Source organism: Aegilops tauschii, chromosome 4 (assembly GCF_002575655.3).
Source record: "Aegilops tauschii subsp. strangulata cultivar AL8/78 chromosome 4, Aet v6.0, whole genome shotgun sequence".
In the NCBI taxonomy this organism is placed as follows: Eukaryota; Viridiplantae; Streptophyta; class Magnoliopsida; order Poales; family Poaceae; genus Aegilops; species Aegilops tauschii.
The window spans coordinates 307,141,691-307,156,989 of record NC_053038.3 but is presented as its reverse complement, the minus strand read 5'-3'; the positions used below and the strand labels follow the sequence as shown (position 1 = coordinate 307,156,989).

At 45.9% G+C, this 15,299-nt stretch overlaps 1 protein-coding gene across 1 annotated transcript; it reads left to right on the top strand.

The window, feature by feature from the left end:
* The first annotated feature begins 3,659 nt into the window (after positions 1-3,659).
* LOC109732871 (uncharacterized) lies at positions 3,660-7,425 on the top strand. Its single transcript, XM_073496643.1, has 3 exons — positions 3,660-4,115; positions 5,471-5,545; positions 7,144-7,425. The coding sequence occupies exons 1-3, from the start codon at positions 3,752-3,754 to the stop codon at positions 7,230-7,232; spliced, it is 528 nt and encodes a 175-aa protein (XP_073352744.1). The 5' UTR covers positions 3,660-3,751; the 3' UTR covers positions 7,233-7,425.
* Positions 7,426-15,299: the final 7,874 nt, after the last annotated feature.

Below are 15,299 nucleotides of genomic sequence, written 5' to 3'. Positions count from 1 at the left end.
ACAATTCATCGGATCTCGACAAACACACCGCAAAAAGAATTACATCGAATAGATCTCTAAGAAGATCGAGGAGAACTTTGTATAGAGATCCAAAGAGAGAGAAGAAGTCATCTAGCTAATAAATATGGACCCGAAGGTTTGTGGTAAACTACTCACACATCATCGGAGAGGCTATGGTGTTGATGTAGAAGCCCTCCGTGAACGAATCCCCCTCCGGCAGATCGCCGAAAAAGGCCCCAAGATGGGACCTCACGGGTACAGAAGGTTGCGGCGGTGGAAAAGGTGTTTCGTGGCTCTCCTGGATGTTTTCAGGGTATAAGAGTATATATAGGCGAAAGAAGTAGGTCGGTGGAGCTACGAGGGGCCCACGAGGGTGGGAGGCACGCCTACCCCCCTGGGCGCGCCCTCCTGCCTCGTGGCCGCCTCGTTGCTTCCTTGACGTCCACTCCAAGTCTCCTGGATTGCGTTTGTTCCAAAAAAGATCCTCGCGAAGGTTTCATTCCGTTTGGATTCCGTTTGATATTCCTTTTCTGCGAAACACTGAAATAGGCAAAAAAACAGCAATTTGCACAGGGCCTTCGGTTAATAGGTTAGTCCCAAAAAAATATAAAAAGGTATATTAAAGCCCATTAAACATCCAAAACAGATAATATAATAGCATGGAACAATCAAAAATTATAGATACGTTGGAGACGTATCATATATCCATATGATTATTGTTCATATTTTGATGGACGTGTTCCAAACTCAAGACATTTTGCTAAGTTTGTCAAGAGAACCAAGTGTTGTTGCTGCACGAACAGTTTGTGCCCTCCTCATACACTCCAAGCCTATTGTACCCATGTGACATGGTGCACCTCAACGTGACATGTTTTCTAGTCGGTGCTACACTTGGATGAGTGCTACCTACTTGATATTTTCTACGAGGGATCACCCTATAAAACATGTTTACCTCGCACCAAACAAGGTGCAAAAAAAAAGGATTAACATCACATTCATTTTCATAACATGGTGATATTGTGTAGCCCCTTTCGTTGGAGAAGTTTGCATTGTCATCATGCGGTTTTTGCAAAAATCATGTCACGACAATCGTTATATGGCAGCTTTTTCGAGCAGAAAATGCTATCGGGTAGCAGTTTCGAAATCTCTGCCATATCAACCGTGTTTTCAACAGAAAACGCTGCCATGGAAGCACCTTTTTGCTATCGTGGTAGAACTTTTTACGCCGGTAGCCTATTTCTTCAACTTCCTTCGCCAGTGAGCACCTTCATGTAAGGCTTTGCATCAAAGTCTATCGCCACATAGATTGTCACCACCATGTACCTCACAACTATACCTATTGATATCTCTATAGCTAGTAAAATAAGCACATTACACGATTTTGACACCTAGGTCAATTAAATTAAATGCCAATCATATGGTTATAGCCATCATGCCATACTCACGACATGTGGGGCATGACAAAAATACTACAACCAATTTGCATCTCATACAAACATATTGCTTTCGTGAAGGCTATATCACACCACAAGCACACCCTACAAGAAAGTTACCGTGGTGAATTCTATAATAGAAGGCTAAGTATATTATTGCTTTAGAAGCAAAAATGAAGGACGGTGATGAATCGAAAGTTCATTTGCGAACTTGGTATGGTTCCTAGATGATTGTATCATTGGAATACTATTCTTAATAGTGGTTTCATAACTCAGTCTAAGGAATCAAAAGGTTCTACCAGTGATTCAATATATATACAAAGCCGGTTTCACACAAATTATGAATTCTTGTGAAAGCATGATAGATGCATAGATATGCAAATGATACATGCGGATCTGAACTTGTCAGATTCGATAGGACGAAGTCTATACCACAAGCAAAGCATGGACTGACACCGGATTGCCATTGATGTTAAAAGTGCTAACTAGATTATTGACTCTAGTGCAAGTGGGAGACTGTTGGAAATATGCCCTAGAGGAAATAATATTGTATTATTATATTTCCATTATTCATAATTAAGAGTTTATATTTCATTCTATAACTGCTATGATCCTGGAATATGCGATTCAGTGAAAAACTCATATGCATGTGTGAAATGATAAACGTTAAACAATAGGTTCCCGGTCTCGCCTCTAAGACCGGCTCAAGTGTTGTTGGTGATCACTTTTTCCGGATCTTAGGATATCGTTAAGTGTAAAGATAGTCATAAAACAACATTGAGGGTGTGACGTTAGAAGAACGATCATATTGAATCGACCCAATACTTGTCTGTTATACTATGTGATTAAATCGTCCGAAATCATCTGTTACAACATGGAGTGTTAGTATGTATTTTAGTTCCCCATACCATGAGAGTATCTCAGGGTACTTCCTACCGGACGGTGGGCTTTGGGGTTGCTCAAACGTCATCTGTAACAAGGTGATCATAACGACAACTTTCAGGCACACCGGAAAGTTTCACAAGTGACCAGACAGCTCGAGAGTGGGATTTTCTCCTCGAACGATGGACAGATATTCTTAGCACCCTCTCAGTGTGATGGCATCCATCATCGTCTGGACAGGCACAGGTGACTACGTCATGGGGATGTCGGAACACGTCAACGAGAAAGAAGAACAAAATTGGTAATGGGAGCAATGGTATAGTGAGCATGGTGATGACTCAGGAGGATACCGATGCACACCGGGTTTTGTAAAGTATCGCGAAGCAAAGAGAACATCACATGATAACCAAAGGTTCACTCGAATATCATTCTTGTAATCACAGGGACTGATATGGATGTCCACGGTTCCGCTATCGGTCATTGAACGAAGGGTTTTTGTTTATGTCTATGGTTTACCGAACCTACGGGGTCACAAGCTTAAGGTAATCACAATCTGCCGAGTGTTAGTGGGACGGGAGTGATGAAGAATATATTTGTGGAATTGCTTCATTAATATCCGGAATAGTTCCAATAGGTTCCGGAAGCGCTTCGGGGTAATCGGAAGGGTTTCGGTGAATATCGGGTAATACCGATTAATTATATATAGGTGGAAAACATTTTCAGGGATGTTAAATTATATATATAATGCTCTGAAAATATTTATAACATTTTGTATTTAATTTAAATATCAACGGGCCTTAAAAGGCGAGGAGGTGGAAGACAACTTGGGCCACAAAGGGCCCAAGTGTAACAATCCGAGAACCATGCCAGAGCAATCTCCCACTAATCATGCCATGTCATCATGATTACCTTGCTAATTGCCACTTGTCCAAAACATCAAGTTCAAAATCAAATTTAAATTGTAAGTCAAACATTTATTTCTCCAAACAGAGAAACTAAAAGGTTCTTCGTGTGCCAGATAATCCATAACCAATATTGGTAGTGAACCAACTTTTTGGCAAAGTGTTTAAGTGCGCTAAACTTTTTAAAACAGTGGCTAAAATAATAGATTAAATGCCTTTTTAATTTATAAAAATTGCAAACTATTTCAAAAGCCTCACAATCTTTTTGTGGCAGTGCCAACTATTGCAATGGAATTATGTGGCCAAGTCTCACATTTTTCAGAATCCTTTTCGGCAGCTCAAATATTGCAAAGCAATTTCTGGAAAAAGAAAAGAGCAAAAGAATATAAAGAAGGGAAAGAAAAAGAGGCCCCCTGCCCCCACGGGACCTTAGCCCACCCGAGCGGCCCAGCCAGGCCAGCTCGTTTTCCCCCGGTCGCCTTCCCTGTTTGTGCGCCCGCGGGCGTGGTTGCCGCCCGACCGGCTCGCCGCCCCATGCCGCAGCAGCGCTGGGATAAGGACGAGCCTCCCCCTACCTCCTCGGTCCTCACCCCCGCTCACTTCCCTCGCCCTCTCCGCCTCTCCCTCTTCCCACCAGATCTCCTTCCCTCCACCTCGCCGACGCACTGTCGTCGCCGTCACCGGACCACCACCGCAGCCCCCGCCGTCCCCAGGAGCCCCCGACGTGCCTTTCCGCTTCTTCGGCGTCTGCTACATCTTCCCCGTCCACGACCTCAAGCTGGGAGGAGCCGGAGCGCCCGCTACCTCCCCGTCTTCGACCTCCGTCCGCCTCGGGTCGCCGCCGTCTCCATCGTCTCCGGCCACCGCGCGTCTTCCCCGGGCCTTCCCTGCAACGGCAGTGAGCCACTGCCCCTCCTTCTCCTCCCCTTTAGCTCATCTGCATGCCGTAGGTCGCTCCCGCCGTCGTGCCCGAGCTCCCGAGGAGTTCGTGGTCGCTGCACCATGCCTTTCCCCAGACTGTTACTTGCTCTCTGCGCGTGCGCTCGCGCAGACCTGCACGCCCTCGCTTGCCTAGCCTTGCGCGCTGCTCCCGCAGCTGTTGCGGCCGCCCGCGACCTACTGCGACCGTGGCCTTGCCTCCGCATGCCGCGGCGCGCCCGTAACCGTCGCGTGCCCCGCGCACATGTGCTGCTCATCTGCTAGCTACGCTGCTATGTGCCTCCGCTGCTCTGTATTGCTGCTGCTGTGTGATGCTACTGCCTACTTGCTACTGCTCTGCTGAAGCCTCCCACTGCAGCCGCTGCTACTACATGTTGCTACTGCTGCTCTCTAATGCTACTGCTTGCCGCCGGCAGTTTTCTGCTTGCTCTGTTGCCGCCACCGCCGCGGCCGCCGGCGCTCCCCCTCCTCCCCCCCCCCCCCCCCCCCCGCCGCCCGCGCGCCTGCCGGAGCCCTACTCCCGTGCCTGCTCGCTACTTTGGCCGGCCCTGCTTCCCTACCACGTGAGATGGGCACTGGCCGCCGGCGCTCTCTGTGAGCGGCCGCGCGTGCGTGTCCCAGCCACGGCCTTGTGCCACAGCACGAAGGGGCCGACCCTGTTCTTTGGGGATTAGCCCCTGTTAGTTTTCTTTTTTTGTTTATTTGTTTTGTTTTGTTACATTAGCCAGATGGCCCTATGACTAGTGGACCCCACTGCTATTTTCTAACTTATCTAAAGTCTAAACTCAGTCTAGTCACTAACAGGTCATCCCCAAGTCAACCTTTGACCAGTCAACGTTGAGCAGTCAACTGCTGACTAGGCAGTTGACTGGGCCCACTATCGGCCTCACATGCAAATAGCTGGGTACCCTCTGTGTGTACCCATAACATTTTATCCATTTATTTTCAAATTAATATTAAATCCAGAAATTCCAGAATATTGTTAAAACTTCCAAAATTCTTAGAAAATAATCCGTAACTCGGATGAAAATGTTTTCTATATGAAAGTTGCTCAGAAAAATCCAACGAATCCGGATACGCGGTCCGTTCATCTGTCACATGCCCCTGACATGCTGAACATGGAACATTCCCCCTCCGGTCATCTGTCTCACACAGGTCGGAAACCGAGAAAACATTCCCGGTTGATTTACCCCTTCACCTTTATCGTGTAGCCATACGTTTGGTCACACCTGGCACAGCATATTGCCATGTTATGCTTTATGATGCTTTGTTTGCTGTATATTTATTGTTTCTTCCCCCTCTTCTCTCCGGTAGACCCTGAGACCGATGTTGCCCCTGTGATCGACTACGTCTCCAACGACCCTTCTTCCTTTACAGCAGAGCTTCCAGGCAAGCCCCCCCTTTGATCATCCCGATATCGCCCATTCCATTCTCTCATGCTTGCATTAGATTTTGCTACTGTAATTGATTGCTCCTATTCTGATGCATAGCCTGCTTTTGTAACCTGCTTATTGTTACCTACATGCTTATCCTATACTGCTTAGTATAGGTTGGCTAGTGATCCATCAGTGACCCCCACCTGGTCCTTGTTGCCCCTGCTTCATCATCGACGGCTCGATCAACGTGATCGGCGACTAGAGCCCGACACCTCACATCACATCACGCCCCTTTTGTTGCTCGACTCTACAGAGTTACCATCGAGTCCCGAGGGTGGAACCTCATACATCACTCCTAATGAGATCTCTGTAGTGTAGCTATTCGGTCGTGGTCATCGAGGGTGATTTCCTCCTTAACCACTTCCGATACGACTCTGTCGTGCAACCCCTCAAGTGTGAACCTCGAAGGTGGTTCCTCTTACGTTCACCTTGATGATTACATCGAGTGGAATCCACCGAGGGTGGTTCCTTAGGGTTCCCCTTGGTGTTAGACACACAGTTACTATGGTTACTATGAATTTACACTGAACCATGTTACTAAAGACGGGTCGGCCCTAAGGGGTACCCGCGCGAGCTTAATTGCGAGTGATGTGGAGTCGGGTTGACCTGGAAGGTGCCCGCGAGATACTTACGAGGCGTGGCCGGGCATTCTTAGCCCTTGCCGCAAGTCCTCGAGACGGGGCGACGGGGTCACATCGATCGTGAGTCTCTGCTTGTTACCGCGTGCTCCTAATCCACTATGATTTGGATATTTGATCCGAGGGGCCTCTGGCCTGATAGCACTAACCATCGCGTGGGCATAGTATGGGTGTTCTGTATCGTATGCATCAGCCGAAGCTTAATAGACATCATGCGACTGAGCGGTGCGCGCCGGGTTGGACTGGTAAGCGCCTGCCTTTTTAAGGAGGTAGCTAGGTCTGCTCACCAGCCGCCCACGCAACGTGCAGGAGTTCCCGGGGTGATGGCCCAAGACCCCTGGGGGCATAGGTTTAGTCTGGCGTGCTGACCTCTCTATTAAGCCTAGGTCGGGTTGCGGCATATTGTTTGGCCGAGGCCGGGCATGACCCAGGAAAGTGTGTCCGGCCAGAGTTAATCGAGCGTGGTGGGTAAGTTGGTGCACCCCTGCAGGGAAGAAAACATCTATGGATAGCCTGTCCTACGATAACGGACACTTGGAGTTGTATCCCGATCAATACAACTAGAACTGGATACTTGAGGTGATAACTGGATAGTATGGCTCTAGGATTGCTTTCTCGCAGGGAGTCGAGAAAGGATCTCTGGCCGAGGTTGATAACACTACTACTACTTTACTTTATGCTACTCTTATCTCTTCTGATGCTGCAAGATGCTTGAAGCTGCTAGTCTTCGATAGGCTAGGCTTTCCCCTTCTCTTCTGGCATTCTGCAGTTCAGTCCACAGATACTACCCATATCATTGACACTGATGCATATGTAGTGTAGATCCTTGCTTGCGAGTATTTTGGATGAGTACTCACGGTTGCTTTGCTCCCTCTTTTCCCCCTTTTCCATTCTTTCCGGATGTCGCAACCAGATGGTGGAGCCCAGGAGCCAGACGACACCACCGACGACTACTACTACCTCGAGGGTGCCTACTACTACGTGGAGACCGTTGACGACTAGGAGTAGTTAGGAGGCTCCCAGGCAGGAGGCCTTGCCTTTTCGATCGTAGATGCTTTTGTGCTGGCCTTCTTAAGGCAAACTTGTTCAACTTATGTCTGTACTCAGATATTGTTGCTTCCGCTGACTCTTGTGTATTCGAGCTTATGTATTCAAGCCCTCGAGGCCCATGGCTTGTAATATAAAGCTTATATTATTTTATTTGTGTCTAGAGTTGTGTTGTGATATCTCCTCGTGAGTCCTTGATCTTGATCATACACATTTGCGTGTATGATTAGTGTACGATTGAATCGAGGGCGTCACAAGTTGGTATCAGAGCCGACTGCCTGTAAGATCCCCCTTTCCAACTCCTTGGCCGAAGTTGAGTCTAGTCGTCCAAAACTTTTTTACTAACTTGGCTATGTGGCTTACGGGCCCACGTTGCCATTGGGTGGTATTAGGATCTTTTATTCCTCGTCTATACTCTGGGACTCTAATCTCTCATCTATCGGGTTAAACATTTTACTAACTCTGACATTAGGCTCTCGTACCCACTTCCTGCCGGAGAGCCCCGACATTATCAATGATCACTTGCTTCGCCAGAAGATTCTGCAGATACTCCTCGATGTTTCTCGAGACACTGTGCCAACTGCCTTGCAGTTCCTGACCACCGATAATCCCCGTGAATAACATCCTTGCCGCTTGTACCTTCATCCCCAGTTGCTCCTGTTATTACAAGATACCCCTAGTACTCTCCATTGTTCCGAGAATCCTTTGTGCCTTTTGCTTTGCAGCTTCTTTTCGCACTGTGGATAATTCACTTAACCGGGGTTAGTTCGTCCCCAGTTGTTCATATGCTTTACAAAATATCTGATCTTTCAAAATACTCTGCAGCCTATTGCTCTTGATTCTCCTTGACTGCTTGCATTAGGATTAATTCCATATGTCTAGCAATTTTCTTTAAAAAAATTTGTGATTGTTATTCAGTTCCTATGGATTCAGCGTGTGTGCGAATACTCACAATCATCAATTAATCCTTGGAAATTTTGTTTCCGGCTCACACATCCTTCCAGATATGAGCTGGTTCTTGCCCAATCCAGATTTTATTAGGTGCACCTCTAAGTCTATTCAACTTACTCATCTTTTGATCAGAGCCTCTGCTTCTGATCCTTCGTCTTGAAATCATAATTCCTTTTTACCCAAGCATCGAATCATTCAGACATTTATATAAGCCGATGCCTTTGCATCCCCTTCTTCATCTGATTGATTACCGATACTCACATCAACTCTGTCGTGAATCGCCAGATCCATTGCTGGGTTGTTATCTGACAGTGTCCTTCACATCCAAAATCTTGTGAGTTTTTCCCTGATACACAATACCTTCGGTAAATTGTATCATCTACTTTGACTTCGATACTATGCTTTCGAACTCGTATATTTTGCTTGGTTGAAGGTTGTATAGATTCGTAAAAATGCCCCGATGGGTTGAACTTATGCCTTCCATAATCCGTGTGAACTCGAGAGTTCTCACGAGTCTTACTCTTCTGGTACTTCGCTGGATAAATCTTTTGCACTACAATTTCTTCGAAAACGTGGAGTGAATGAAAGGTTATGCATTGAAGAAGTGGGAGTCGACCTTGAACCTTTGTGTTCATGCCCATGGACCCGATGTAGAACTTATCATGGAAGCTGCTCGTAAAAATAATTATTTCTTTTGTACAAGCTCATCTTGTATCTATGAATTGATCCTTTACAATCATGGTTCCGACCATATTTCCTCCTTGATTCCATTTACTGGATAAGTTAAAATACTTATCCTCTGCAAATCATTTCCCCCGTCCAACCTCTACTCGATTTACCTTCCGGCATTACACCTAGTACTTGATACTGGGGAGTTTAATACCCCATCACATCATTCCTAGCCTGATCGGCTATATTTTTATCGTGTCAACTTTAAACTGTGCTACTTCGTCCTTATGCCCAGAGCAACTTCCGACGATGAGCTAAGCTTACGTCGATCTTCCTCATCTTACCATTTCACCTTGAACAACAAGCTTGACTTCGAGCTTGTGTCGAATCCATGGTTCTCATAGCCTTTCACTTCATCCTTCCTTTTCTGCTCGATGGCATCTTCATAGAGTCTCTCAACAAAATTTTCACGATCACCGTCAACACTTTGGCTTCTTTAGAGATGTCAATTGAATTCATGGCTAGAAATACCATCCTTGCCTCTCGATGATTTGTGTCAGCATCGACAACATTCTTGTCTTCCCCCAACACAAACTTGTTCATATTAATTTTGGGAATACATCCTTTTTGACATGTCGATGGATTGCTACTGAACCCATCGGCCACCTCCTCATCTTTTCCCTGATAAAATAGCATGATATGTTCTAAAAATTCCGATGGATCCTTTGAGTTCCCAAGGTCCAACCTTTACCTGATGACCATGTCAATGCTATCCCAAAGCATGATTGTGGTACTCCGAACCTCTTTAAAACCATTGGAGGCGCAATGCTAAATGTTTCTTGATCACTTATCCAAACACTATTGTATGGGTAACGTCATGAATTTCCTCTCCCCTTTACCTAAAAGGTAATCTACTACCTTGTCATGGATGTCATCCTCTGCTTGTCCTTGGGAATAATGTACTCCTGATATTTGTGTTTAAACACATTTTCCTTTCCATTGGTCTGATTAATCCGATAATTTCATTTTCCTTTCCATTGGGGTTGTTTAACCTTCTTGTGATCTATATGATATAATCAGAAATAATTCCCTGCTTATAAAACACCCCGATGTCCAACCTTGCCAGTGAGACCCTATTACTATTGTTGATGACATTCCGGTAACCACCGGTGGACGGGAACCTTGCCGATTGGTCCGCTCATTCAACGAGCAGGAATATGGTTCTCTTCGTCCCTCGCCCTTGGTATCGATGTTGCCACCGACATAACTGACAGGCTAACCTCTGACATACCTTGTTGTCATGACCGGTAAAATGACACAGTTCTCCATACTCTTGATCGGCACTCATCACAGTTCCATAGGATCGGAACCTGACTCTCCTGTATATCCTTGATTCCGAAGTATCATATACTCTTGGCTTTGTGTGTGATACGTCTCCAACGTATCTATAATTTTTTATTGTTCCATGCTATTATATTATCTGTTTTGGATGTTTAATGGGCTTTATTATACACTTATATATTATTTTTGGGACTATTCTACTAACCAAAGGCCAAGTGCAAATTGCTGTTTTTTTGCCTATTTCAGTGTTTCGCAGAAAAGGAATATCAAACGGAATCCAAACGGAATGAAACCTTCGGGAGTTATTTTTGGAACAAACGCAATCCAGGAGACTTGGAGTGGACGTCAAGCAAGCAATGAGGCGGCCATGAGGCAGGGAGGCGCGCCCAGGGGGTAGGCGCGCCCCCCACCCTCGTGGGCCCCTCGTGGCTCAACCGACCTACTTCTTTCGCCTATCTATACTCATGTACCCTGAAAACATCCGAGAGCACCACAAAACCCTATTTCCACCGCCGCAACCTTCTGTACCCGTGAGATACCATCTTGGGGCCTTTTCCGGCGCTCCGCCGGAGGGGGAATCGATCACGGAGGGCTTCTACATCAACACCATAGCCTCTCTGATGATGTGTGAGTAGTTTACCACAGACCTTCGGGACCATAGTTATTAACTAGATGGATTTTCTCTCTCTTTGGATCTCAATACAAAGTTATCCTCGATTCTCTTGGATATCTATTCGATGTAATTCTTTTTGTGGTGTGTTTGTCGAGATCCGATGAATTGTGGGTTTATGATCAAGATTATCTATGAACAATATTTGGTTCTTCTCTGAATTCTTATATGTATGATTTGTTATCTTTGCAAGTCTCTTCGAATTATCAGTTTGGTTTGGCCTACTAGATTGATCTTTCTTGCCATGGGAGAAGTGCTTAGTTTTGGGTTCAAACTTGCGGTGTCCTTTCCCAATGACAGCAGGGGCAGCAAGGCACGTATTGTATTGTTGCCATCGAGGACAAAAAGATGGGGTTTATATAATATTGTTTGAGTTTATTCCTCTACATCATGTCATCTTGCCTAATGCGTTACTCTGTTCTTATGAACTTAATACTCTAGATGCATGCTGGATAGTGGTCGATGTGTGGAGTAATAGTAGTAGATGCAGAATCGTTCCGGTCTACTTGTCGCGGACGTGATGCCTACATACATGATGATGCCTAGATATTCTCATAACTATGCGCTTTTCTATCAATTGCTCAACAGTAATTTGTTCACCCACCGTAAATTATGCTATCTTGAGAGAAGCCACTAGTGAAACCTATGGCCCCCGGGTCTATCTTCCATCATATTATTTTCCCTATCAATTTACTATTTCTTCCATTATTTATTTTGCAATCTTTACTTTACAATCTATATCATAAAAATACCAAAAATATTTATCTTATTATCTCTATCAGATCTCACTTTTGCAAGTGGTCGTGAAGGGATCGACAACCCCTTTATTGTGTTGGTTGCAAGGTTCTTATTTGTTTGTGTAGGTACAAGGCGACTTGCGTGTAACCTCCTACTGGATTGATACCTTGGTTCTCAAAAACTGAGGGAAATACTTACGCTACTTTGCTGCATCACCCTTTCCTCTTTAAGGGAAAACCAACGCATGCTCGAGAGGTAGCAAGAAGGATTTCTGGCGCCGTTGCCGGGGAGGCTTACGCCAAGTCAAGTCAAGTCAAGACATACCAAGTACACATCACAAACTCTTATCCTTCGCATTACATTATTTGCCATTTGCCTCTCGTTTTCCTCTCCCCCACTTCACATTTGCCTTTTCGTCGCCTTCTTCCCGTATGTATCTTTGTTTGTGTTTCCATGTGCCTTCTATTTGCTTGCATCTTTGCTTGCTAAAAATCTATTGATATGGATCCACTTAAAGTGTTCTACTTGGATCATCTTTGATCCTTATGCGCTCGTGCTGAAACCCCAACTAGCCTAGTTGATGGGAAATCTTTAGATGAGCATGCTCATTTTGTGCATCACGGTTTGTCTAAAAAAGGGAAACTCTTATGGCATCAAATAAACAGATTGCTGTGTTATGCTTGGAATCTTTGTGAAATTTATGATTTTACTTGTGGCTCTAAGAACCCTAAAAACACCTCCCCTACCTATGTGAGTTTAATGATAATGAAATCTTATCTTCTTATGCAAAGGGTGTTTATAGTTACTACGATATCGAACAAATTGAAGAATTTGTTGCTTTTAAGGGTTCTTATGAAGTTGCTTCTTTGATTGAAAAGTATGATATTACTCTCTACGAATCTGAAAATTTTGACATACTTAAATATTGCTATGAAAACTATGCTCATAATGTCTATGTCAAAGAATTTATTGAAAGAATGACCGTTGCTTATGAAGAAAATAATGATATGCATGAATCTATAGATAATTATGATTCCAATGATTTGATTGAAATATCCCTTGATGAACATGATGCTTGCTATTCTTGTGGTCATGATGCCAATATTTATGAAGATGAATTTGCTATAGTTCCTTATGTTAAACATGAGATCGTTGTTATTGCACCCATACTTGAGAGTTCCTTCGATAAAAAGCATGATTGCAATGATTTTACTATAAGTTCTCTTGAAGTCAATTTTGATAATGATATGCAAAACCTCAAGCTTGGGGATGCTAGTTTTGCTATGACTACTATTTGTTGCAATGATCATGATTGGGGTGATTCTTCTTATGATCTTGAAAATTTATTTAAGCCCCATGATAAATATGAGATCGATAATAGTGTTTGCAATATTATTGAAAGTGGGTTTGGAAGAGTGTCTGTCCGTGTCAAAACCGGCGGATCTCGGGTAGGGGGTCCCGAACTGTGCGTCTAAGGTCGATGGTAACAGGAGACAGGGGACACGATGTTTACCCAGGTTCAGGCCCTCTCTATGGATGTAATACCCTACTTCCTGCTTGATTGATCTTGATGAATATGAGTGTTACAAGAGTAGATCTACCACGAGATCGTAATGGCTAAAACCCTAAAAGTCTAGCCTGTATGACTATGATTATTCTTGCCTCTATGGACTAAGCCCTCCGGTTTATATAGACACCGGAGGGGACTAGGGTTACACAAAGTCAGTTACAGAGAAAGGAATCTTCATATCCGGGCGCCAAGCTTGCCTTCCACGCCAAGGAGAGTCCCATCCGGACACGGGTGAGAGTCTTCGGTCTTGTATCTTCACAGCCCATCAGTCCGACACACGTTAACAGGCCGGACGTCCGAGGACCCCTTAATCCAGGACTCCCTCAGTAGCCCCTGAACCAGGCTTTCAATGACGATGTGCCCGGCGCACAGATTATATTCGGCATTGCAAGGCAGGTTCCTCCTCCGATGACTTCAAAGAGTTGTATTCAGCCTTCCATTTAATGTCGTTCCCATCGGCTTGTGTGCATCCATGGCTTCAGCTTCCACGTGTCGAGTGAATACGAGAGGTCGGGGCATTTTTGCATATTACCCCCCGGCCATGTAAGAAAAACGTCTATTTAAAGGGATTGGATTTCAGATCCGTTCCACACCACGCGGAAAATCCTCAGAGCTCGCTAGGAAAAACCACTCCAACATGGCCAGTGCTCCCAGCTCTTCCTCCCATCCCCACGGCCCAGAAAAAGGCGATTGGGAGAGATGTTCCATATCTCACGGTCAGCTGGTGAAGCTGCAAACACAGGGATTTCTCCCCCCCCCCCCGGCAGATCTAGTCCCCGTTCGAGCAGGATTGACTTCCTTCAATGGCGGGGCTCAGGCTGAGAATTTCCCCAATCCATCCAGGGGAGCGAGTGTGCTTCGCCCCCTACTTGCTAAGAGGCGTCGGATTTCCAATCCATCCTTTCCTCCGAGGGCTTCTGGAGTATTATGGCCTTCAACTGCACAACTTCACTCCTGCCTCCATCCTGCACATCGCGGGTTATGTCGCTCTTTGCGAGCTATTCCTAGGTTGCGAGGCCCATTTTGAATTGTGGAGGAAGCTATTCTGCCTCGTCCCTCGCAACCAAGATGGATCAATATTTGAAGTGGGCGGAGCCGAGGTATGGCGTATCGCCGAGACCGGACACCTGTCCAGCACACCGAAGAAGGCATCCAAAGTGTGGCCTTCCGAATGGTTCTATATCGAGGATGTCGCCCTTCCTGACCCAGTTCGAATGGGTCTTCCCGAATTTACAAGTGTTCCATTGAAGAAACGCCACAGCTGGCGCCCTCGGAGCTTCGAGGAGGAAGATAGTGCGGAAGTCCGTCAACTGATGAGCAAGATAAAGACGCTTGCCCAGTCCAGATTATCGATAGTCGAGGTAATGGCGACTTCATAGTGCGAGGGGTGCAACCACTCCAATACAGCGGGCTTCCCATGTGGCACTATAATGGAGAAGATGACGCCTCCCGCTGCGGTCAGAAGGGTCCGGACACCCCCGACGCTTTGGCAAAAATATTGGTCGAGCTGTTCAAAGGGGAGGAAGAGGAATTTGCTCGTATCAAGTGTAGAGATGGATTCTCTATGTCCAATCCTCCTAGCTGGGTGAGTTCCAACCCCGCTGCTCCACTCATTCTACTCCCCGAGTCAATTTTAATGAACATTAATCCGTCCATTTGTAACAGAAATGGCGAAAGAACACCGAGGGGCTACACAGCCCTGCCCCACAGCCAAAGGATCACAACCGGGACCTTGATCCCGGATTCGAAGAGGAGCCGGACATATTCGTGGTGCTCGAGGATGGGGTGTTCTACGAGGCGAGCTAGGACGGCACGGAAGTGGCCATCACTGCCGACTATCCCGGTCTTCTCCCTGCCTCACACGTAAGTAATCAGGAGACATCTTCTCCAAAAGAGCCTCCTCGTTCTGCCTCACCCACCGCACTGTCTCGTGCTCCAAAGGGGAGGCGTTCGGCGCGCCATATTACACCAGAGGCCACTCCAGAGAGAGCGACACCCACGCCGGGCAAGCCTTCGAAGAGGAAGGCAAACGAAGGCCCAGCCGAGCCTTCATCGAAGAGGTATGGCTTCGTAAATACGCCCC

Bases quoted from the DNA above. Each gene is read 5' to 3' on its own strand.
- LOC109732871 (XM_073496643.1), top strand. From the start codon at position 3,752: ATGCCGCAGCAGCGCTGGGATAAGGACGAGCCTCCCCCTACCTCCTCG. The intron at 4,116-5,470 runs GTGAGCCACTGC...TCTCTCCGGTAG, and splicing joins GGGCCTTCCCTGCAACGGCA to ACCCTGAGACCGATGTTGCC. The intron at 5,546-7,143 runs GCAAGCCCCCCC...TGTCGCAACCAG, and splicing joins CTTTACAGCAGAGCTTCCAG to ATGGTGGAGCCCAGGAGCCA.